This window comes from Pomacea canaliculata, linkage group LG4, assembly GCF_003073045.1.
Source record: "Pomacea canaliculata isolate SZHN2017 linkage group LG4, ASM307304v1, whole genome shotgun sequence".
Lineage (NCBI taxonomy): Eukaryota > Metazoa > Mollusca > Gastropoda > Architaenioglossa > Ampullariidae > Pomacea > Pomacea canaliculata.
This window is the reverse complement of record NC_037593.1, coordinates 11612069-11636700: the sequence shown is the minus strand read 5'-3', so window position 1 is coordinate 11636700 and position 24632 is coordinate 11612069. Positions and strand designations below refer to the sequence as shown.

General features: G+C 37.4%; 3 protein-coding genes across 5 annotated transcripts; all 3 read left to right on the top strand.

Annotated features, from left to right (window-relative positions):
• Positions 1-297: 297 nt before the first annotated feature.
• On the top strand, positions 298-7081 carry LOC112561207 (brevican core protein-like). Its single transcript, XM_025233549.1, has 5 exons — positions 298-392; positions 1077-1149; positions 1878-1973; positions 3021-3200; positions 6673-7081. Exons 1-5 carry the CDS (start codon positions 390-392, stop codon positions 6921-6923), a joined length of 603 nt encoding a protein of 200 aa, XP_025089334.1. The 5' UTR covers positions 298-389; the 3' UTR covers positions 6924-7081.
• Positions 7082-11472: 4391 nt separating this feature from the next.
• Positions 11473-14528, top strand: LOC112561217. The gene is made up of 5 exons (XM_025233559.1): positions 11473-11612; positions 11976-12049; positions 12259-12315; positions 13355-13462; positions 14126-14528. Exons 2-5 carry the CDS (start codon positions 12016-12018, stop codon positions 14263-14265), a joined length of 339 nt encoding a protein of 112 aa, XP_025089344.1. The 5' UTR covers positions 11473-11612; positions 11976-12015; the 3' UTR covers positions 14266-14528.
• Positions 14529-14876: 348 nt separating this feature from the next.
• On the top strand, positions 14877-24389 carry LOC112561199 (C-type lectin domain family 4 member M-like). 3 transcript variants are annotated; one of them, XM_025233532.1, is made up of 12 exons: positions 14877-15009; positions 16601-16661; positions 16858-16896; positions 17176-17211; positions 17473-17566; positions 18637-18704; positions 18839-19041; positions 19272-19407; positions 19676-19800; positions 20396-21338; positions 21825-22004; positions 22363-24389. In XM_025233532.1, the coding sequence occupies exons 6-12, from the start codon at positions 18668-18670 to the stop codon at positions 22614-22616; spliced, it is 1878 nt and encodes a 625-aa protein (XP_025089317.1). In that variant the 5' UTR covers positions 14877-15009; positions 16601-16661; positions 16858-16896; positions 17176-17211; positions 17473-17566; positions 18637-18667; the 3' UTR covers positions 22617-24389. The 3 variants fall into 3 exon arrangements, with proteins under 3 accessions (XP_025089317.1, XP_025089318.1, XP_025089319.1); XM_025233533.1 differs by lacking the exon at positions 17176-17211; XM_025233534.1 differs by lacking the exons at positions 14877-15009; positions 16601-16661; positions 16858-16896; positions 17176-17211; positions 17473-17566 and adding an exon at positions 17732-17874.
• The last annotated feature ends 243 nt before the right edge of the window (positions 24390-24632 follow it).

The following is a 24632-nucleotide window of genomic DNA, read 5'->3' as shown; positions in this document are numbered from 1 at the left end:
TAAAATCTCACTCAAGCAGATGACATGTCAGGTAACGATCACCTGAGAAGGATGTGCCGGCCTTACAGTCACTACTGAGAACCGTCTAGCTAACCATGTAGGTATTGCGAAAAATGCATATTCTTCCTCCGTGACATAAATTTGAACTGTGTTCAAGCTACAAACGGCACAATAGAATATTGATGACAGGGCGTGTTCATGCCAGACCACGCCTCTCGTGACGTGGATACCTGTTACTGGCCGGCCTCCTCTCACAAAATATTTACACCTGATGCCACGTGGGAGTGTGGACGAGAGTATATATTGCTGATGCCGCCCTGTGTTCAGACAGTCCGAGGTCTCTCCTCTACGAACTCCGTGAACACAGCGAGAAGTACAGACGTCTTCAGATGGTAAGAGTTTATGTAGATTAATTATTTATATTATTTATACACTATTTACTTAAATTTTTTTATAAATCTTGGTACTTTTCTGAGGCGCGCTATCCTTTAAGAATATTAAAATAAAGTTTAACCAAACCGTTACAATCAAGTGATAGTATCTATGTCACAGATTTAGTCGAAGAGAGAGGACTAAGGGCACGTGTAAGGACGAAAGAGCGTGAATGACGAAAGTTTTTCGGAATGTGTGTATCGATGATGTATAAAAGAGGTGTGACGAGTGACGACAGAGGGGAGAGGAGTTAGGGAGGACGGGAGAATGGGTAGGGAGAGGTAAGCGTGACAGGACTGGAAGCTGGACGTCTGATTATGAGTGACGGATATTTTGTGAAGTTTAACATGGATGCTAAATGCCCAGACGCTCAAATCCTAATATTTGTGTGAGTTCAAGGGCCAATGCCGAGACGTTGTGCCAGTATTTATTTGTAGAAAAAAAGAATTTACGTTTTATGTTTATTATTTACCAATTCTTTTAGTTTGCGATTCATGTTTTATATTCTACACGTTCATACTGAAGCCTTAAATTTTATCCTCCATCAGTGTATAGAACAATGTGATTAGTTCACTATTTCGGGTCTTGCTTATTAGTCTACTCAATCAAATGCCATCGTCTGTGAACTTATTATTTTTTCTCAGGCCACCTCACCATCACCTTGTCTCACATTCGTGACACGACTAGCTGTGACCTTTGCTGTGATTGTCACCTTAGGCAAGTTCTTTTTCTTATCACTTTTTTTATACTAAAAAACTTCATTTACGATCAGTTTATAAGAAAAGCATCACTGGCGTTGTTGCCTTGACAACAACTAGAATGAACATGGCAAAATAAGTAAAAGGTATGATTATAATATATGTTTTAAATACATAGTATGTAAAATATTTGTCATGAGCAGGTCAAAGATCAAAGAGAATTAGAAATTCAAGCTTGCTGATCACAGAAGTAACAAGTTTATTTTTAACAAAAATGTATAGATATATTTATATAAAATGAATATTATGAAACCTCATGTCTTATTTCACAGCACTGTATCACTTAGCCTATCTCGATACAATCTATATTACAGTTTGTACACAATATTAGATACACATTTAGATTCACAGACTAAGTTTTACAAAATAGAAACAAAGAACGAGCAGTATGAATTAATCTAACATCTATGTAATGGATGAGATGCAACCATTAAAAAAATCTGCAATAAACAAAAACCACGGAAATTGAGAGGAACCAAAATGCAGCTTTAGCTTAAGAAAAGTATGGGTACAAAGAAACAGAGACGTTGCAAAAGAAAATAGAAAAGTCGCAGGAGAATAAAGTAACTCGGCCTGTCAGGCGCAGACTCGTTTGCAGAGGGTAAAAGTAAAAGCTTCATGTCTTTGATGAACATCTACAATGTAGAGTTGTTTAGCAGCTAACAGTAAGTTATTCTGTTTACTTAGGTGTGACTGGTAAAAGCTTGCCAAAAGAGTTCGAGGATACCAAGGAAGACATGGATGTCCATTCGAGTGGTCCAGCGGAGGTTGGAGCTCCCCAAGGTAAACCTGCTTTAACGTGACCAAAGTAGAAATAATACATGTTTAAAGAGGTTTATGTGTGTTTACCATGTACTGTAAACCTCCATTAACAGTGACTACAGAAGAAATAATACATGTTTGTCCTCCCAAGCCGTGCTGAAGAGTCGTTAAGCAGTAAACACTCAGCTGTAAACAAGGCTTTGGAACTATATTTATATATATCTTCCAAATAAGTTTTTTGAATTTACGTAAAAATGTTAAAGTTATAAGAGATTCCTACAAGACTTCGTCAAGTAATACTGTCACTCTCGTATGTTCAGAAGCCAGGAATATCGTTGTGTTGCTTTTTCAACTCTCTTAGATTTATTTTACGACTTCAGCAGCCGTCCGAATTTAAGATGTTCGATTATTGTGATATACCAGAAGAAGGATGATGATACTATTTATAATAAGTTTTATTGGTATAGTCAACAACAATAGTTTAGTTTATTCCTTGCCCCTTCCCCCAGTGACTAGGAGAGATTAGAGTTATTCTTGTATTCTTGTTAAAACGTCACACTTCACTGAATTGCTTCACTAACGTTTTACGTGACGTTGGCTATACACCAATAGCGTGGACTGCTTTTTGTGGACCATGCTATCAACCTGTAAAGTCATGTCAGAAACAGGTGACGGTGAGTCACGCCTGGGACTTAGGGATTTATGAGTAGGTCATTTAGGATATTTTCCAAACAACTTCCATCCAGAAAGCTGGGGCTTAAAATTAAAATACATTATATACAAAATCAGGCTCGTCTAAAAGCGGTCCCAGTAACACCCGTACTATCCGTATTTCCAAATGCTACAGTGTTGTTATATAAATCCTTCAGCCTTACACACATACACATGGGCAACATCAATCTGTATCTGTGTATTGTCCTCGTTGTGTCCATCCTTATTACGTGTCGCACGGAGATCACAATCCAGACAATGATTGACAGTGACTACACCAGTACACACTACTTACACTTACAATGCCGAGGGTCGCTAATGTAAAGGTCAGTTCCTGTTGTAAACTTGTTTGTGCAGGTGGCTGTCCTGTGGAGAAAGGTTACGTGCTTCATGACAATCATTGTCTGAAGCTGTACCCTGTCAAGCAAGACTACCAGACTGCCAACATGCGCTGTCGTAATGACGGAGCTCATCTCTTTGACTTGAAGTCACGTGAGGCTGATGTCCCGGCTTTCACGTATTTGTTGGACACGATGGGTAAGTTGATACAAATGTTACTGTCATCTACGGAACGAATGAGGTGTAGTACGAAAAACTGGTAAATCGAATATTAAGTATGTTCTGACCTTGAGATGATGATGATGATGATGATGATGATGATGATGATGATGATGATGATGATGATGATGATTAGAGAAAGAGCTTTTAGCTGGAAGTGTACAGCAACCAAATAAGGAACATCCAAAATGTTATTCACAGTTAGAAGAATATAGAAGTTAGAAAATAATGTTATTGGAGAAGACTGGAATATTGTTTTAAATATTGTTTCAAATTTTCAAGTTGATTATCATACTTGCAAAGAGAATAATACTGGGCAAGAAGAAGTTGATAAGATGATGACAAGCTTGGATCTAGTAGAGATATGGCGTGAACTAACCCACGAGCACTGAGATATACTTGGTGTAGGAAAAGACCATTTTAACAAAGTAGATTAAACTTTTTCTTAGTTCAATTTTACTCTCAAATATGCTCATGGATGCAAATATTACTCCCGGCTACCGAACGGTCTGGAGGTTGTTAGAGGAATCAACGAATACATTAAAAATCGTTTGAAAAAAATATTTGGTTTAGTTGTGAAAACTGAAAAATCAAGTGCGATATGGCTGGGAAGTAGAGCAAATTCATCAGCTTAGTACGCACCCCACTTAAAGATACTCAAGGCTTGTGATAAGGCTCTGGCGACGGTCAAACGTTTTAAAAATATATTTAGTTACAATTACAGACCACGAGAGCAACACAGGAGAAATAAAGGATTCGTTTCTCATTTAACTACCACTTATTAGCACGATTTCGGTTGCCGATGTTTTCAAAAATTGAAAAAAATCCAGTGAAATCGACCCTTGTGTCCTTCCTGTCGAGCAACCACGATAGCTTCCCGAGATGATCAAGGAGAGGAGTCTTCTTGTGATGTCAGAGTCTTCTTGTGATGTCAGAGTCTTCTTGTGACGTCAGTCTCCTTATGACGTCACACACGCAGGAAGTGTCTGTGGTCATTGCGAAGATTTGACGTCGTCTGTTTATTCGTATGACGCAGTCTGTTTGTAAGGCTCTGTCTGTCGGAAACTGATGAAAAGAAAATTTTAAATCTTTTCCATCTTTTCGTGGCAGTCGGGTGCAGCACATTCTCGAGGCATGGTTCTCACTATGGAAACCACACGTCATAGGGTCAATTGACGGAGAACGAGACTTCGTGGAAGAAAAAAAAAAGAGTCCCGTGTAATTTCTCTTATTAAACACAACATTCTACTATAAACCTTCAACGTTTTCCACATGAACACACATATAAATAGACGAGATTCAAATTTATTCTACTCTTTACGCGATTCTAAGCAGTTTTATTTTGCCTTAAGAATCCCTTTAAAGATGCAATGGAACCCAGAAAAATTCATAATTCGTGATATTTGGATTACTAAGTCTAAAAGCATTTATAAAATTAAATTATGATAGCAACCTTGCCTAAATTAGAACACGGTACAAGATTTGGCTAAAAAGACAGTTAACTCTATTAGGAAGAGTAGCAATGCTCAAGTCATTAATCTTGTCAAAATTAATACATTTGTGGCTATTGCTGCCAAACCATCCAGACCATATTGCTAATAACATTCAGAAATCTATAGTTCAGTTTGTGTGGGATGGAAAAAAATGATAACAAATGTTTAATGGCTGGAAATGATATACATGATCTAAGAACTTGTATGAATGCTTTAACACCATCACTTTTGTGTAACATAAAGAAAACCGTAGTTGGAAAAAAAGATTATGTCTTCACATAAAATGCTAAATTACCTAGAAAAACTTAGCTCAGCACCTGCTCTTTTGTAAATGTGAATAATTTCTGAACGGATATTCTTAAAATGTACAAGGTACTTGTAAAAAGTGATGTACGTGAAAAAAATTCAAGAAATTGCATCAGAGCTAATCCTTTGTATCAACAAAATTAAGATTGGGAATAGACCATTTCTGTGTAGAAGATGGGTAGACAAAGGGATATATTTAATTAAACACTTACTGGATGAAAGAGGAAATTTCCTATCACGCCAAGATGTTAAAAGTATATATGATGTAAACATAAACTTTGTCTCTTTGAATGGTTGCATAAAGGCCATAAAGGAATACATATATCCAGACATAGAGAATATAAGTGAACCAGCATCGCTTGCCTATGATGAAAGTAAAACGCTTAGTGTAATTCAATCTAGACAAATGGTCCCATTATTATGACAATATACATGTACCTAACTGCTGTCCAAAACAGGATAACAGACTAAATAGAAGTCCTGCATAGAATACTGAGGACAAAAATAATTGTATTTATTATGGGTCTAGAGGATGATGATGTTTGTGACTACTGTAGATGTTAAAAAGAAAACATTCAACATACTTTTGGAAAATGTAAATATGTCTAAGATTTCTGGCAAAACTTTCAAAATTATGTGTCAAGCAACTGTGTCCTTTTTACAAGGATGATTTTAAGTGAACACCTTGTTTTATTTGGATGCAGTAATAACTTTCAGACACATACTGTACTGGATTTAATTTTACTGTTTGCTAAATCATACTTACATTCTCCTAAAGATTCACAAAGACCAACCCATGGTTGCAACAATTCATTCGGATACTGCAGCATAGATATAAACTTGAAATTTTTCGTGCACGCTCGGAAATGAAAGAAGAAAAAATTGTAAAGCAGTGGCTACCTTATATGCAACATACATATAAGACATACATATATTTTGACATGTATTACCTCATCTGTTTGTCATATTATTATACATGTTTGTTATATTGCAACGGGTATGAATTGTTTAAGAGTGTAATGTGCTAATTTAAAATAAAGGTTTTTAAAAACCCCCAACACAAAACATTATTGTAATTTAGAAAAAAAAGCATACTATTGTAGTTTTTGTGTTTCTTAATGAAACACAAATAAGGGAATTAATACTCTGGCTAGTCCAGACGAAAGCAAGCTATGATATATATATATACATTTCATTGTTTGAGTTAGATAGAAAACGGGAAGAAACTGCCCTAGTCTCACTCTCACACACACACACACACATAAAAAGAGAGTTGTCGCTGCAAAACAGTTGGATAGCTAAATGAATTTTATTTAAATGAATATGTGACCACCTAAAAATGTGTACAATTTAGGGTTTCGATCATCTCAAAGTTATAACATTTCCTTTTTTTCCATCTGCAGCTTTGTCGACCACTGATATTATTTCTTCGTGGTAAAGATTCCACTTTGTCTCATGTCTCGTTTTTCACACAGGCAGAGCATTGAAACTGGACTGTTTTCGTCGTATGAAGTATTCGTTCATTAAAAATATCACAGAGCACTTTTCAAACCGGGGACCTCCTTAAAATCAACAGTAGATATCATTAGATTGTAAGGTAGACATTTAGATGAAATATTCATTAAAAGAAGGAAATCATTCTTTGTGCTCAGGTAAAGTGCTCCAAGATATGCCAGTAGGTTTATGGATTGGAGCAAATGACATTGAAGTGGAGGGACAGTTCCTGTGGAGCGACCGCAGCCCTCTGTTGAGAGAGACCGGACTTTGGGGCCCCGGCGAGCCGAACAACAGTAAAAATGAGGACTGTGTCGAAGTCGTCTTCTGGAACGGTATTGTGCTCAACGACGTTCCCTGCACGTGGAAGCAGGAGTATATTTGTCAGGTAGACATCTCAACAGAGTGAGCGACTAATAGTGTGCTGTCCACTCTGTACGTTAGTAATGTTCAGTCAGCTGTTCTCAGTTTTCTTTTGCTCTTACCCTGGCACACGGGGGAGAGCTGTGTATGGTAATACTTGACGAAATAACGAAATAAAATAAAATATTAAAAGCATTCCTCACAGCATTGTCATGTTATTCCTTGTAATGTAAGAGCCGACGAGCCAGTAGATGTGAGACTGTTGTTACTAATATCATGTTTGTCACAGAAATATCAGTCACGGTGGCACAGGTAGATGTCGTATATTGTATACAAATATCGCACACCAAATGACAGATCAGAAAAATTTGTAACTAATGGATAAATTAATCCTTACCATATTTTACACTTGAGAACATTTACAGGTTATTTTTAGCATGTGAATTCCTAAACTCAGTACTATATAAAAAAAAACAAACAAACAGAGACATGGCATCTACGATCATGTTTCTGTAGACACTTGGTATACATCAGGCAGGACCATAGTACAGAAATGCAGTGTCTCTGATAGACTAGACAATCGTCTATCGTCTGCAATATTAGTATTAATATGTAGTAGTAATAAGTTAATCCAATAATTGAGCAGTTTTTCAGTCGTCCTCAAGCAGTCGCAGCGGAGAACAGCGACATATGGTGATGACAACAATAACACAATAATCCACTGATTTGATGATGTGCTAGGTCTCCCCTTCAAGACAATGACTCGTTGTGAATTGCAGGGTACAAGCACACAGCAACACAAACATTGAATCCTACAAAGGGTTCATGGTGCAAAGGTCTTTATCAAGTGATTTCGGTACAGACTTCTCATCTGTCACCTGTTGTAAACATAACTGATGAAGTTTTGCACTTTGTCAACTAACAAAGCCACCACACAGGGAGTTTTAACAAAAAATCGTGAATAATTTAGTACTTTGTAATCCTATACAATAAAAACTTATAAATAGTTTAGTAATTAAACTTTTTTCTTACTCAGAGTACGTATTCAGATTGTTAAACGCTAGCTGAAAAATGTCTTGGCTTCATATAGTATTTGATTGTCAAGACACTGGCGGCCTTGTTTAACTAAAGTAAGGGAAGTCACTCGCATGTTCAGACCTTAACTTATTGAATTGTTCTGTCCCCTGTTGCTGTATGTAGAACGAATCGTCTGTGATCCAGCTGCAGACTACATAGTAATTTACAAAGTGTCACGAGGCACTGGCACCACTGACTACATGGAGATACCAATAATAAGCTCTGAGAGTACTGTGATTTTGCAAAGAAATATGAGTAAGAAATTAGCAATAAGTAGTAAAAAGGGAGGGTGTGATAAATGAATAGCATTGAGTAGACTGTTAAAAAAGAGGCGCCTTTTCAGTGCACAGTCAAAGGATTTAATTGTGGGGAGTTGGCAGATTTGGAAAGGGAGAGAGTTTCATTTTTTTTTCCTGCTCAGTAACTTTTTTAGTTTTAGTTTTAGTGAAAGGAGTTAGTAGAAGACCGTAGTTATCTCGCTCTGACGAAAAAGCAGAAAAGCAGGTTTAAAGTTTTTTTTTCCCAGCAATCCCACAAGGTTTTTACGTAGCATCGCTTACTTCTAATAACTTATTTTACATAATACAGAAACAGATAAACTTACATCATTTTAAATCACAATAACGTGCATGACTTTAAATATTCATACGTTTTGTGAGAAGAAAATACAAGTAGAAGTGTTCGTTCCAAAAGCATACACTATGATAGAAAAAACCCAGATCACTAAAAAACGAAATTCACGTCCCTCTTTTATTATCAAAAGATTGATAAAAGGAGTGTACATTAATAATATCTTTGTCAGTTTGATCACTTTTCTGTGTAAAGTATTCATATCTCGCACAGATTCAAAGTCGCTTTCTGTGTGATCTTTTGTGATGTTTGAATTGAGTGTGGAAGAGTCGATGATTGATTTAAATTGATTATTCATTACATGAATTTTTTTCATTGTCCAGCTTTATTAAGCACCTTGTTAGTGTTAGGAAAGAATTACAGATAGAATATCTTTTTGTCAGCCAATCGCTGAACGCGTTTCATCTCGTTACCAAGGAAAAGTCACTATTTGATTATCCCATTGGATAGCGTCGGGTCAACGGCCAAACTTGCTCATATTTTCTCCTAAACAGGCAAATTTGATGATTGATAAATAGTCAAATCAGTAGTTAAAAGAATTGAAAATACAGACCCCGATTCTCGAGTCAGCACTCATTTCGTGGTGGCGGGTTATTTTCTTATAATTAAGTTTTGATAAACAAACTATTACTAAATCGTAGCTAATGTTTAGAGTTAGAGTATACGATTCTGCCCACGCATGGCTTTTGTTGCATAACAGCAACAAGGAACAGAGGTATGTATATTAAGCTGAAATCTAAACTCGAAACAAACACCAATACTTGAAAACATTCCATATTCGTTACCTTGCAGGCATTGTTTGGACTACCAAGAAGTAAAGTATTATACAGACATGTAACAACGGTGATGCCATCCAATCTTACAATTGATAGGCTAGTAAATGTTGTGTCTGTGTGAGATGTAAGGAAAGTTGGGTCTTGTAGCTTCTCAAGATAAAAACGAATTCGTGGAAATTTGAGCGCCGCTTTATATTCAGCTACAGTTTCAGACTCTTGAAGAAAAGATCATGGTCATTGTCATTGTCATTGTCAGCGCCTGGACATATTCTCCTCTTGGCTTTTTGAGAAGTCTGGTCAGCAGGAGGAGTCAGCTTGGTGATGCACCAACACGTCTGGCGACTATCAAGTTCATTTCTTGTGTGAGTGTAGTCTATCGACTAAGGTGGCTTTGCGCAAGGTGGATGCTGGTCCTATTGTTGGTTAATTATTGCGACCGTTTAATGTAGTATACTTTATCGTTGCAATCACACAAAGTGCTAGGGAGGTGTTCTTTTGCGGTGGTAATTGCTTTTTTTTACCGTGTCTGGCTGTTGTTAAAGTTCACTCCTTTTATTATCTCACTTCGTGAAAGTCGTGGAATATACTTGGACAACGTTGACGTTAAGAGGCTTGGTAGTGACACTGACTGTCTTTATAGCAGTAGTTAAATGTAAGTGGCTGTCTCCACAGCAGCTGTTTAAATGTCATTGGCTATCTTTATAACATTAGTTAAAACGTAAGACGATGTCTTTATAACAGTAGTTCAAAGTGCAATTTCCATAATACTTCACTCTATCAATTCCATCTCAAATCTTTGCATATGATTTTTGGTAATACCTCTTTGTAACGTTGTCAACCCAGATTATGTAACTTACAATAAACATTATAAATGTCCATGGAAATATTTTGTCTTGTTTGATCTCAGTTTAACTGTCGAATACAAATGGAAAAGATGAGAAATAGAGAGAAAGAAAAAAATACATGGAGATATTACAGAGTTGTCTTTATAGTAGTATTTTACATAGAGATCATAATTAAGTTTTGATAAGTAAACTATTAATAAATCGGCGCAATATTTTGGGAGTCTGTTAGGTTTAGCAATAAGAAAATAAGAACAGACTCCAAGCAGATCATAAGCTTTAAAAACCCCCAAACCTTTTGAGGCCTTCTTTGGGTACTTGCTGTGTAATCCCTGTATTCGCCTCGCCACGTCTGCAAGTAGTCTACATTTTACATACCTAAATTAGAGTTGACACCACGAGGGGCGTGTATAGGTTGTAGGCAGTAATGGAATGGGTGGTGTGATGGCTGGGCGTGTATACTGGCGGTTGGCGCTGTTGCTGTCGCGACCCCAAGGAGCGTAACTGTCAGCAGCTGGTGGCTTAATTAGGGTTTGATCATATCTCATCATTAATTAGAATGATCTCGTTTTTGCTAGTTGAAGATGACTTTTTTAAACATAATATTATTCACGCTGATCTCCACTGCATTCTTCTTAAGAAAACTGGTTATTGCCGTATTGTTTGCTTATGTGTCCCATGGCCGCTAGGTCTTTTAGCTTTGTTTCTTCATTAGATTAACTTGATCTTCCTGTGCAGTCAACTGAGCTCGTCTTTAGAACTTTTATTACTGTAACAAGCTTTCAGTCCCGCTAATGATGGAGAAAGGCGCTGTTTCAATGTACCTATGATATATAAGATGTTGATATCATAACCTAAAATATAATATATCATCCATACATGCCACAGAGTTAAACTAATATGAGTATGACTTTAATAAGGGTTCATGGTACAAAGGTCTTGTTAAAGTTTAATTTATCGAGTGAATTCGGGACAGGCGACACATGTCGTAAACATAACTGATGTAGTTTTGCACTTCGTCAACTAACAGAGCCACTCCGAAGGGACTTTTAAAAAATCTTGAATTATTCAGTACTTCGTAATCCTTTTTATAAAATAATATTCCGATTTTTGAACACGAGCTCAAAAATGTCTTGGCTTTATATAGTATTTGATTGTCAAAACACTGGCGGCCTTGTTTAACCAAAGTAAGGGAAGTCACTCGCATGTGCAGACCTCAACTTATTGAATTTTTCTGTCCCCTGTTGCTAAGTGTAGAACGAATCGTCTGTGATCCAGCTGCAGACTACATAATAATTTACAAAGTGTCACGAGGTATTGGCAACCGCTAATTACAACGACTTTCACCGCAAGTATATATTGCTCACAGTCCGTTATGTTTACCTCACACAGTAGTCTCCCCTGAAGTTCGTAAGTATTTTATGTAAAAATGTATCTTAAGGATAATATCAATACAGTAGTTGTTTTGTACTGTCCTGTGCATTGTATTGAATCTTCAAGTAAATATATAAAAATTACAAACCTGAGAAAAAAATACATGTTATAAATTGTTCAATCTCTTGCTAAATACATCAGTAAGATTCGGTTTAAATTGTTTATTTTATTAATTGGTCTTGTCCTATGTTTAAAGGGCTATCTTGCGAAATCTTACACTTTCCATTCTGTCATCTAACATAGTAATATACTAATAGTTTTCTTGTGGTAAGCAACATAGCTAATTATCTGCTAGCTTTATTGAATTCCATCGTCTGTCTGGTTACCACAATGTTTCAGGTCACTTCATTATAAAGCTGGTTTCACTGTCATAGCAGAAATGGCACCAACCTTTCTCGTGATGATCACTTTGGGTAATTTTCTTATCATTTATTTGAACAAATTAGTATGATCTGTAGTCATGTGTTAACTAAAACGTCAACTGAAATAAGCTTTCGTTGTCATTCTGAAGGAGAATAAACACAGATACATACCTATACACACACGCATACCATCTCCACCGGTACAGGTATAGGTAGATTATACAGATACCTGATTGATTTGTACTTTCTGTGTTTTTTAGGTGCAATTGTTTACATCTTGAACACTCAAGTGTGTACTGCGGATGACGACGAAAACGGTAAAACTTAACACGCTGCTATAGTGTTTTGCCAAAAATAAAATTTAACCCAATAATAAGCCCTATAATGATTTTTATGGAGTCTCGTAATTTATACCCTACCCGAAACATAATCTCTAGTTAATATCATCAGCCATATGGACGGGTTCTGTTTGTCCGTTGATACACCCGACCAGATGATAAAGTAATGATATTGATATATGAATAAATAATATATTTAAAGAAACTGTAAAATTAATTGTAAAATAAATTACAACAGAGATTGGTTTAACGAGAAATGTAGTCAAAAGAAATCTGGGTCGGAACTTAAAGTTTTGAAAGTATTTTTATATTCTAGGAGGATATGACACGGCTGTATTCGAAAAATGCAGATTTTTCTTGCGGAAATCAGACTTTAACTTAAAATAATTTCTAATAGCTCATTTGGAGCAATAATTAACAAAGTACCATGTCTTACTTTCCGAGAAACACGGTAACAGCGACCAAAACTTGAAAGTACATGCTTGTGCAAACATTAATTCTCTTCTTTATTTGTGATACGGACGAGACTTTCAAACCTTGTGCGCCTGACTGTGGAGCGCATATCCGCTAGTTCGACTACTACTTCGTTATGTCCCTCATATTGTATTGTTCACTACCACTTATGCTTTTGATTTTATTATTTAATAAAATTTCTTACATATCTAAAAAATATCTTTCTTTTCTAATTTAACCTATTTTCTTTGAAATTTATTACCCGGTCCTCATAAATTGTCTCACAAAAATTTAGCTTCTAAAAATGCAGAATGTAAATTTAATTATGTGTAAAAGTTTACACGACAGCTGTGTTGGTTACCTGGAAATGGAAAGTAAGAGATGCTCACCGTAGAACATTTGTTTCAACAATGATCCAATTTTATTTCTTCCTAAGCATAGAACACAAAAGAAGTAACCATGATAGAAAACGTGAAATAACAGTATTTTGCTTCTGCCTCAACGGTATTAATTTAATTTAATTGTTTGTTTGTTTGTTTGTTCGTTCGTTAATGGCTTCCACTAGCATGCTTCGACATTGACTTGAACTGCAAACGCAAGGCAAAGAAAGGCGATTGCAGCTCTGACTGGATGAACTCACGCTGCAGGAGGAGCTGCAAAATATGCCGTCATAGTAAGCAATCTCCTAATACATCCTCAGTTTTGGATACATAGGAAGCTTCCAAACCTAGTAGGGTTGTCCGGTGGTGCAAGGGTTCGCACCTGTCACCAAAATATTGAGGAATGTCTCTCCTGTGTTCAGCTCTCGTCTGAGGCAGGTTGTTCTTTCTCTGCATGTGGCATCTGTTTACAGGGCTGGCTGCCACATTTGTGGTTTTGTACAAATTAGCTACAAAATGTATAGCAAAGAAATCTGCCAAGAACAAAAAAAAAAATATTTTTTTTTTTTTGCTATGTGTGACGTCCTTTATTATTAATGTTGTGGCTAATGATGATATACAAGAAAAAAGTATTCATTAAGGAAATTAGAAAAGCTACAGGTCATTCAGAAAGTAATGATTTTAAGTACAAACTATTTGAAGTCAAAATAGCAGATCAAAATTTTGACCTAAGGACATTTATTGTGGAAATAGGGAGGCATTTCGCTTATCACAGAGCAAAATGTTTTTCATACTAGAAATCAGGATAGTGAGCTGAACAAAATGTTTAATGTGCAGCAAAACCGCGGACATCATTACACCCTAGTCCATGTTACCATACTGGATACAGAAAGTAAGAACTGCTTATTGTAGGAAACATTTTTTTTAAGAAAAACCTTTTTTTCTTTCTTCCCAAGATGATGACGGTGACGATGATGATGGTGGTTATGGTGATGATGATGGTGGTTATGGTGGTTATGGTGGTGATGATGATGATGATGATTATTATCATCGTAATCGTCATCAACGCAATCGTCATCATGACAGAGATGACTAAACCAAGCATCTCTACAATGTCAGTCAGCGGACTGCCCGACGATCATAAAGGGAAAGAGGACTGTATGGAACCTTCAACAGTTATGGCATCGTGATAAACGACTGTAGCTGCGTGGACAGAATGCGGTTAATTTAGGGCTCAGTCAGGGAGGCATGTATTTTGTTCCAGCATGTACTACCACAGGAAAAAACCATAAGATTACTCACAATCGGAATTAATGTCCCGCCTCTACGTTCAAAAGATTAATAAAGTGTGTAAATCAACATCTTTGTCAGTTTGATCACTTTTCTCTGTAAAGTATTCCCATCTCGCACAGATTCATCCAAGTCCCTTGCTGTGTGATCTTCTGTCTGTTTTGATTGAATGTGGAATAGTCAAAGGTTGATTTGAATTAAGTAAAGACAATAATTATCATCACAAGCATTTTCGTCATTCTCTGGCTTTACGCAGAACCTTGATAGTGTTGCAAATGGAGTATCTTCCTGTCAGCCAATCGCTGACCGCGTTTCTTCTCGTTTCCAAGGATGTCACTATTTTATGATCCCATTGGATAGAAACAGCGTTAGATCAACGGTCAGATGTACTCACGTTTTTTTTATAAACGCTTGCAGGTAGATTTCAGTCAAATCAGGAACTAAAAGGATACTGGGCTCTCCATCAAGTTAAAATGTGATGGAGGTCTGACGGGTATACGGCACTAAACAGCGTTCACATTTCTTCATTTTCATGTGGAAATCGAGAGTGGTACGTTGATTAACATGCATTTAAGACCATTTTTTACTTCTTCATTTTTGAAAACAGTGTATTTCTCTGTTAGTGTATTTTCCAAGAAATTAATTTTGACGGAAATGTGAAGCTGCACAAGGTTGACACTTTTGCGAGTCTAGTAGTAATTAAAACGTCACTATCTGTCTTTATAGCAAAAGTTCACGGTACAACTTCAGTGTGGCAAAAGGTGAATAAAAAATGCTGGGTCACTCAAAGGCAAGCCAGTAAACACTACAGTGTCACATAGATTTTCTAAAATAATTGTTATGAAACAGAAATGCAAATATTAAGCACTTATCATCTCCCTATTTGACAACATTCAATGACATCACAACATTCTTCCTTCAGTCGTGTGTGCATAAAACTGCATTCAAAAGACCTCCATGTGGTGTTGCATATCCTCTCGCGAAATAAATGCTTCATCATTGTCAGTTAAGCAATTTTCAATTAATGAAAGAACTCTATGTATAAATGTGTCATGTTCTTTCATCTATTCTCTGAAGTGTTAACAGAGGATGTATATCACCAGATGACGAGTACAATAGTCCCTCACATTGGGGGACACACACATTACTTGTACTAACGCTGTCTACTTGTGTGAATAGTGAAATGTGCGTTTTTCTTTGCAAAATGTTACATTAAAGTTACAGTAAAGTGTAGGAAGTTGTCACAACCTCACCACGCAGGCACACGACACGTTACGCGTTCTTTTACTCAGACGAAAAACAAACGATCTAATCGTGGGTTGGGTCCTTCATAAATCCAAGATAAGGTAAAACAATTTAACACTTATCAGAATTCTAGGTTAGAAATATTGCAGTGTACACAAACCTTCGTTCACAAACAGCAGTCAGAACTCGACAAGCTTCACTCGTCTTCCACGATGTTCACTCAGAAGTAATCATCTTAATGCACCCCACGCAGATAATGCGAAATTGGGAAATAGAAAATCCTCCTTGAAATGTTCCTCGTGGTATTACAACAGTCACAGACGTCACGACAAGGCGTTGACACTCCCTCTCAAATTAACATTACTACTGACAGCAAAGCGTTTTTCTACAAATAAATACTAGAACAAGAACTAGCCATTGGCTCTTAAATTCACAAACGTAATAGGATGTAAACGTCTGGGCGCATAGTATACAGGCTCAACTTGAGAAAACAACCTTCACTCACAGTCAGACATTCTGCCCTTCAGTATCTTCTCGTCTGCTCAACGATTCCCTCTCTTGGGTCAAAAATCTGTTTACGTCACTCATACGCACTCAGGCAAACTGACGTCATTCATGCTGCACTACTGTTGCTATATATAGATATACACAGAAAGACTATTTATAGACATTTTTAAGCTTTTATCACTGGCATCACATTCCTTCAGGGTTAAAATAAACTGGGGCACGGACTGGTCCGTGACGAACCTACAATCAGGAGAGTAGACACAAAATGACAAAAGTAAGCAATGTCGGACACATTAAATTGAAAACCTTACACACACACAACACAAGGCTCGGCATTAAGCACAAACATCTAATTATCTGTGCTTAATATAACTTTTTTACTTCATTAGGCGGTTTGACCTTTCACCACCCAAATGAAACTGACCGTGGTCGTCGTCACTCTTATCTGGGGTAAGTCATTTTCTTTCTAATCACAGTTTAAAGCAATGTTCTCTGTGGCCAACCCTCTGACTTTACGAAAGAAAAGACCTCACAAGACCTAACAGAAAATATATAAACGAATTTTGGGAGAATGAAAAAGATTCAAATCTTTTATATTTATTCTGAGATATTTAAGATAGTATAATATATCAAACTTTATCAACAGGTGCCATGTTCTCAAGTCTGCAATGGACAATCATAGGAGGTGAGTCAGCAAGGGCGAGTGTGGTAACACGGTGTAAGGGAGATAACCTTGTATTGACTGAAGGCAATGCAGTAGTTCCCTCCCATGTTCTGGTGTATCGCAATGACAGAGACAGGTCTGCACGTTTACAGCACGTTTACAAATGCCTCAAGGGACTTGCTGGTAAAATTATTTTCCACGTCTGTAGCTTTTAAACCAATAAAAACTTCTGTAATGATAAAGTATGTACTGCTTGAAGTTTTTTTTAAATTCTTCATCTCTTGTCCTTTCTCTCGGCAGTGTTGTACTCAAACAATTGAGAATAACGATAAAACAGTAAGTAATATCAAAATTCTAATGTATATTTAATAACAAAAGTGGGTTTTTGTTCTTTATATTTGTTTACATCATGTAAATAATTTTTTTGTTAATTTCTAACGGTTGACCGTTGAAGGTCGGTCCATGAATAAAAGAACCAAGTTACATATTACTGAAAGATATCTGACATAGGCATATTCAAAAACATTTTGAGATCTGATTATTCATCAAAAATAAATAATTGCAGCATTAATATTACAACTTCAACAAATTTTACAGCTCAGTCACAGGCACAGTCATGAAAGACAACTTTGTATTTCTGGCTGTGACGTTTTCTTCCATCATCATCAATTGGCTTTATGACCTTTTACTGGTAAGACACCCTAGTTAAGGCGCATAGCTCACTGATATTGTGGAATCCCTAAGAAATGCGATCGCGTCTCTCCAATTACTTGATAACCTAACAAGAGGCACGTGATGAGGTTAATTAATGATCCCAGACGATAGTGCGTGCGTTGTGTGTCGCAATCTGTTGTTGGTCTTCAGTTACTCCAAGGAAACTGAGCATAGAAGTCTAGCAGTGTTCTGTAGTCGAAAGAATATGTCCTTCGTAGTTAGATAAAAGTGAATATAGTTTTTAATTTGTGGTCAAAAATACTCTGCCTTTCTCTGTACTGCACCGTAAGTACTGTTTACATTTATTTATTAACACTGTTTTATGAACGGCAGGTATCGACTATCTGAAATATTTAATTTATTAAAGTCTATGACGACTTAATTACAATAATGATGCAAAGTACGACGTATATGTACATATTATATTTTAAGTGAAGAAAACAGGAATTAAAAATATCAACAAAGAAGACATAAAAATGAAATAAAAAAGTACGTATATGAGATAGAGAGAGCAAACACCATACAGACAAATAAAGCCAACAGGAGATATTTTCTCTCTCTTCATAGTTTGTAACATTGGCGTAGATAGGAGTTAGTTTAAAAATAGTAATTTGGGATGAAAGAAAGTCACATACCTACTTGTGTCGCAACGAATGTGACATAGATCAGCTCAATGCGAGGTAGAGTAGTTATACATCATTGCAATACTTAGCTATAAATCATTGCTAGAAAGAGATATACATCCAAAATTCAAATAATTCCACAAACTTCAGAATCGCCTCTAGATGATTTTTGAATGCTTGGGTACTCGGTAAACATTTTACGTGTAAATAAATGATGAGCAGACAATTACTGAACGTATTCTTTCCTAAATTACGGCGCTTGCGTATGATAATAAATAGCAAGATTATGAGGCAAAACTATCAATACTGTTGTTATTTTTTAGTCTCTCACTTTTATTCTCTCTATTTTCTGTAAACAATGTCAGTTATTATTCGAGACATACGCGCCTAATCGAATTACGGTGGTTTTGCTTCACCTCACTAGGAACAGACGGATTGACCTTTGACCACCAGAAATGACACTAACCTGGTTTACCTGCATTATCGCCTGGGGTAAGTCCTTGTAAAAAAAAATTATTCTGTGACCAACTAACCCTATAATCTCGGAAAAAATATCACAACTATAAATTTGCGTGTAGATTTATCTTATTTGTTTTAGATATATTAAACATGTACACTTGTAACAGGTGGCCTGTTTGCAAGTCTGCAATGGGTAAATGCAGCTTCTGGTGCAGAGAGTGCAGACGGAAGGCCGAGGATGTTGACGAAGTGTAAGGGAGACAATGTCGTGTTGAACGAAGAAAGTTCAGAAGTTAGCGCCCACGTGTTCGTGTTTCGCAATGGTGAATCTGTAGCCAGCACGTCCGTAGCTGCAAAAGGAGACCTGGAGGTAAAACTTTTAAAAGAATATCGACATTAATATATTTTTACAATTAATAATAACTTTCAAAATGTCTCTTGTCGAAATAATAGAAAACGGTCACAAAGATAACAATGTACCTACAGAGAATCATGTGCTAAACAATCACACACACGCACACATTCAGTAAGAACCACATGTGATGTTTCGAACAAATTACAAAGGAAAATAAGATAAATTTAACAAACTATTGTTTTTAGGGGCGACTGCTTGTGGGCGAGGACTCAAGGGTGACGGTAACGAACCTTACGTCCAGTGATGTCGGGCTGTATCGCGTGGAGGTGAAACTGTCTGATGGCAGCGCCACACACCACAGCACGATCGTGGTGGTCGGAGGTAATAAGTAAGGATGTCACCTGGGATAACAAAAGGAATGAGCAATTAACAAAATTTAAAAAAATTTTCTGACAGCCTTAGGCAAAGAATGAAATAAAAATAGTCTCTTGGAGACCGGTACACGTTTTATTCACACGAGAACTTCATTACAACATGCAAGGGACATTACTCTGTCGTGTTACAATGTTCTGTGAGACAAAAGGTTCAGCTAAGCTTTTATTTTGATCAAGACACTGGAACGGTCAAAGGAGTTATGTTCTGTCATCAGAACCTCCCGAGACCACCGACAGTCGGCTGACTGCTTTTGTCAACACTTCTGACGACAACTTCATTCGTCTGAGTTGCGGGGCCTTCATGTTCTCGGGATTCCCTCCCGTCTCCGTCATTTGGAAGGTAAACTAACTCCCATATATACAGTTACATAAAATCCGAGCCATCACTCCTCCCCCAGCCCACAACCGGTGAATTGTCTGTTAGAAAATCGGTTATAAATATCGCGCCTTGCACGTGTGTAACGTGGGTTTTTCCCCCTTTTTTTCATCCGAGAGCGTTTAATTTAATTGGGGAAATAAATGCTGTATGTAAAATATAAATCATTTGTTTACACTATTTCCCTTGACAGCGAAGTAGCCGATGTATATCAGTGTCTACACTAGTGACCCTTAGTGGTAGACGTCGTAACAGAGGTGATAGATGAGGGAAATAGCTAGAGCCTTTAGGTTCTTGGCAGCGATGCACACATAAAACACACATACACACAGAACAGTTTTATTGTGGGGTGCAATGATGGTTACGATTGTGGTTTTGGTCTTGGCGATGAGCAGTCTAGTTTGTATTTAAGGTGTTTATGAAACTTGCTGCTGACAGATCGTTCCTTTCACCAAAACCACAGTACGGTTTACTGTCGTTTTTCTAAGCAACAGCAAGTCTTTAGAATATCCGCACCTCAAAGTTTAAGTTCTACCTTTTGAAGTATCTTTGTTTCTAGGATCCCGTGGGACAGATGCTGGCCAGTACAGGATTCTCAGAAAAGTACTTTACACTAGACTTAGACACAGAAGTTGCCAGACCTGGCCTCTACAGTTGTCAGCTTGACTGCCGTCACCCTAGCAACTGTTGCCTTGATGACCAGTCTCCTCTCAGACAATGGGCTAACATCGAAGTGCAGACAAACAAAGTGAGCGGAGAGAACAAAAAGTCCAGGGAGGAGGACTACGTCCCTGTAGCGAATTTCTCCAGCCTGGTGCGGCGTGTCCAAGAGTTAGAGGTTGCCATGACAGCGCAGGACTGCAAGGAGAGTGGCGTGGCCGCCATGGCTCACCTGGTTCATCGCCAAGCAAAATGCGACCAGCTTGACACCTTGATTGTTCGTCTAAGCGAAACAGAAAAGAAGATATCTGACATGGAGAATGTGAGCAGGATCATAAAACAAATGCAAGATGAGCTCAATCTCGTGAATCACACTTTAAAATTGTTTCAGCTGCACAGTGAAGATGACATGAAGACAGTTAACCAATCCTTCAATAACTTGCGGCTTCAGTCTGAGAAAGAGACGATGGACATAAAAGAAAAACTGAAAAATATTTTATCAAAACAGCAGCGAGTAGAAGACAGGATGTCAACGTTTAATGAGCGGATGACACAGGTAAATGAGACGATGTCAGAGACAGATGACCGTATATCCAGTCTAACGGATTGGAGGCTGAAAGAGTCCGACTATCGTAATCAGTTAACAGGCAACCTGTCGGCGGTCACTCGGGATGTGACAGTTCTCAGAACAGAAACACACAAGGATATGGCGACAGTGAGAAGCAGGATATCAGACATCGACAACGCCTTGAGTACTCAAGTGAAGAGGTCAGACGCTACTCACTCAGCAATCTATGCGAATCTTTCATCGCTGACGAGGATGGCGAAACAACCAGCTTATGGTAAAACTGACTTAAAAAGGCCAAGATTTTAAGAAATGCATCTTTAAGAATGTATCAATCTGTAATTAATAGAAAATGAATATAAGAGACAAATGTAAGGAGCTGTTGTCTCTAGAAACTTTCTTTGGTCCTATGATGGAGGTTAAAGGAAAGGGTCAACCTATTAGCAAGGAAAACACTAAACAAGGACTATGAGATTTTATCTGACTTGGCTAAGTACATTTTGAGTTTGAAAATCGTAAAAGAAGACTTTATACTAAATACTGTCTACGCAGTAATCAGTTACATGTAATCGTACTATTACAACTAGCAATCAATAAAAAGCACAAAAACAATGGAAATCAATCAAACCGAGGTTTCAATGTAATTCCGTCCTAATAATCTGTTAAGTAGCAAGCTGAGGTAGTTTACTTTGAAACAAGCACAGCATCGCCTCTCTAACACACTTGTTATTCGTGGATCATCTAACATCCTATTTATGTACAGGTGGCTGTCCTGTGGAGAAAGGTTATGTGCTTTATAACAAACGATGTCTGAAGCTGTACACCATCGGTCAAGACTACCAGACTGCCAGAAGGCGATGTCAAGCTGACGGAGCTCATCTCTTTCACTTCAAGTCACGTGAGGAGGACGGCCCGCCATTGCTGATGCTGATGGACACGAACGGTAGGTTATACATGGCTTTACAAGTGTCTTTGAGTTAAAGCACCAAGTATTTGCACAAATGAGAACTGAAATACATTTCGACACTGTCAATTATTTTCTTATTTACCTTTTTTACTTCATTAAATTGCATTTATATACCTTTGTGAGAGACAGTCGTGTTTCATAGTCTCGCTATGTCTGCCACTGGAAAACAATGGTTTTGTCATCACTAAACAACCGGTTATCTGTCCGTCCATCTACTATTAATGATTGAGTTACTTTTCTCAGAACACACTTTTGATTCTGTTTTTCAAATTGAATGGTAAAGTGAGCTTAAACAAATATTTAGGATCAGAAGGAAATCTTTGTGTTTGTGCAGGTCAACAGATAAATCCAAAATTAGGCCAAGGTCTGTGGATTGGAGCAGACGACATTGTAACCGAGGGTAACTTCCTGTGGAGCGACGGCACCCCCTTGATAAGAGGTTCCCCACTGTGGTCCAGTGGCCAGCCGGACGACGCTGGGAGAGCCGAAGACTGTGTTGAGATCGCCTACCCAAATAATTTCGTTCTTAACGACTTTCAGTGTGTGTTTAAGCTGTCGTTTGTTTGTCAGGCAGACGTTAACATGTAGGGAACGACCGACAGCTTGTTGTCAATAAGAGCGCCTCACTAAAGTTTTGCATGATGTTTGTACTTTTTGGTTTTTGCTTCATTAGGCGATTATAGAAGTTTTATTATCATTTAAATACCATGCTCGATAACAACAAATGTTTTTTCTAGACTGCCAAAGATAGTATAAGCTGTTACCTTCCCTGAGTAGTTCCGCCTATAAAGATAGGTCCTCCACCCACTGACCACCAGAGTTTCGTCTATTTATTACCTAATGTCATTACTTGGTTCAGTGTAATTCTCTCACCAGTCAGTATTCACTGTCTTATAATCTTACAGTCGGTACATTGATGTTGTCTTTGTCCCTATCGTCACTTGTATCCTCACGTTTGCTTTGGTCGAGATTATCTTCCGCTTGAGAAGACTGTCATATTACGCATGGATATTGAAGTCGTACTTTTAATCTTGTTTTGCACATAACACGTATACAGAAGATTACATTGGATTTCAGCTTTGAAATCTGTAAAACTTCAAACCCTGATAAAATGATGTATTTGCAATATGAGGCAGAACTGTACGATGGAAGCTGATCGGCTTATGGTGGTTAGGGCGTCTTAGAGTTTATTTTCCACGATTTTTCATAAATCTGTCAGACTGCTAGTTTATCTGAATCCTGTGACTGTCTCTCTCGCTTTTAGTGTTGTTCAGTCAACTCATTCATGCCTGCAGAATTGAGGGTGTTAGTTTTAATTCCATCTGAGAGTTGACTTTTTCCCATTGAAAGTCGCAATCCCCAGTAATCACACTTAGAAGTTATCTTCGCTTATTTTTAGTTATATTCTCTGGCACACAATATCACTCTGCAAAAGTGCACACTTCTAGGGCCGTAGTTCTGAAGTGCGATTGCTTTTCTTTGGGCAAAATGGGGAACTGCAGGAAATATATCTTGTTTTCATAGTTACAATGCGACATGGTCCCGGCGGACACCATTTCCTGTTTCAATACACCAGGGTGACTTTGTTACCGCTGTGTAAATTCTGCTCCTGGTGTAAAACAACATCTAAGAACTCTGGATAGCTATCTACAACTTTGGAAACAAGACGACTTTCCTTACGTTCCTTACGTTAGCTCAGGGTAACGACACACTCTCGATATATAACTACGGCCCATGAAAGTGTTTGTGTCCTTGGAGAACAGAGCAGTTGAAATACATCCTGCATGTTTAGTGCATTCATGTACCCAGCTAAATATATCAAATATAACCTTATTAATCCCATTTTATAATTTGAAACAATGAGGTCTGTTACGAAACTAAACAAAACAGAACGATTTTAATTTACAAGAAAAGACAAATAGTGTATTGTGGTAAAACGTGTGAGATAAAACAAACGAAACATTACATCTAAATCCGTTAAGAGACACCTACAACATGTCACAATCACACATCTTGAGAGGTAAATTTCTGTTTGAGGAGTCGGCAGGTAAAAAAGTCGTTTATGAATGTATCATAATATAAAATTCATTAATACTGGACATTTTGTTGGTGGGTATGAAAATTAGAAAATTTAACTGAGTGACTCATTCAAATAGTCTTAAGTGGTGACATGAAACAACACACGTACACGCACACGCACACGCATACACGTACTTTCAAAATTTTATCTACTTGGCAGAGACTATCTTTTCACCTCAAATCTCAGTTAATTTGCGGGAAGCTGCAAAGTCCACAGAAAATCTTCATTGGTTACTTTTGCAGATACATATGAAATAAACAATATTTATGTTTTCGCAAAAAGGTGTTGCTTTAATTTATTGAAATTCAGTGTGTAAGAACTTAAATCAGGATCATTGGCTTGGAACACCGTTCTAATAACCAGGACAGCACATGTAAATCTGACATGTTCCACTTAGTATGCTGGAAAGAGTGTGTACTTCCTGCCATAAAATACGGGTATGTCATTATATACCCAATATAGATAAAGTAAATATGGCACAAGCCCAAGGTGACAGTCCTTCAGTTGAAAAATAGGTGTGGTAA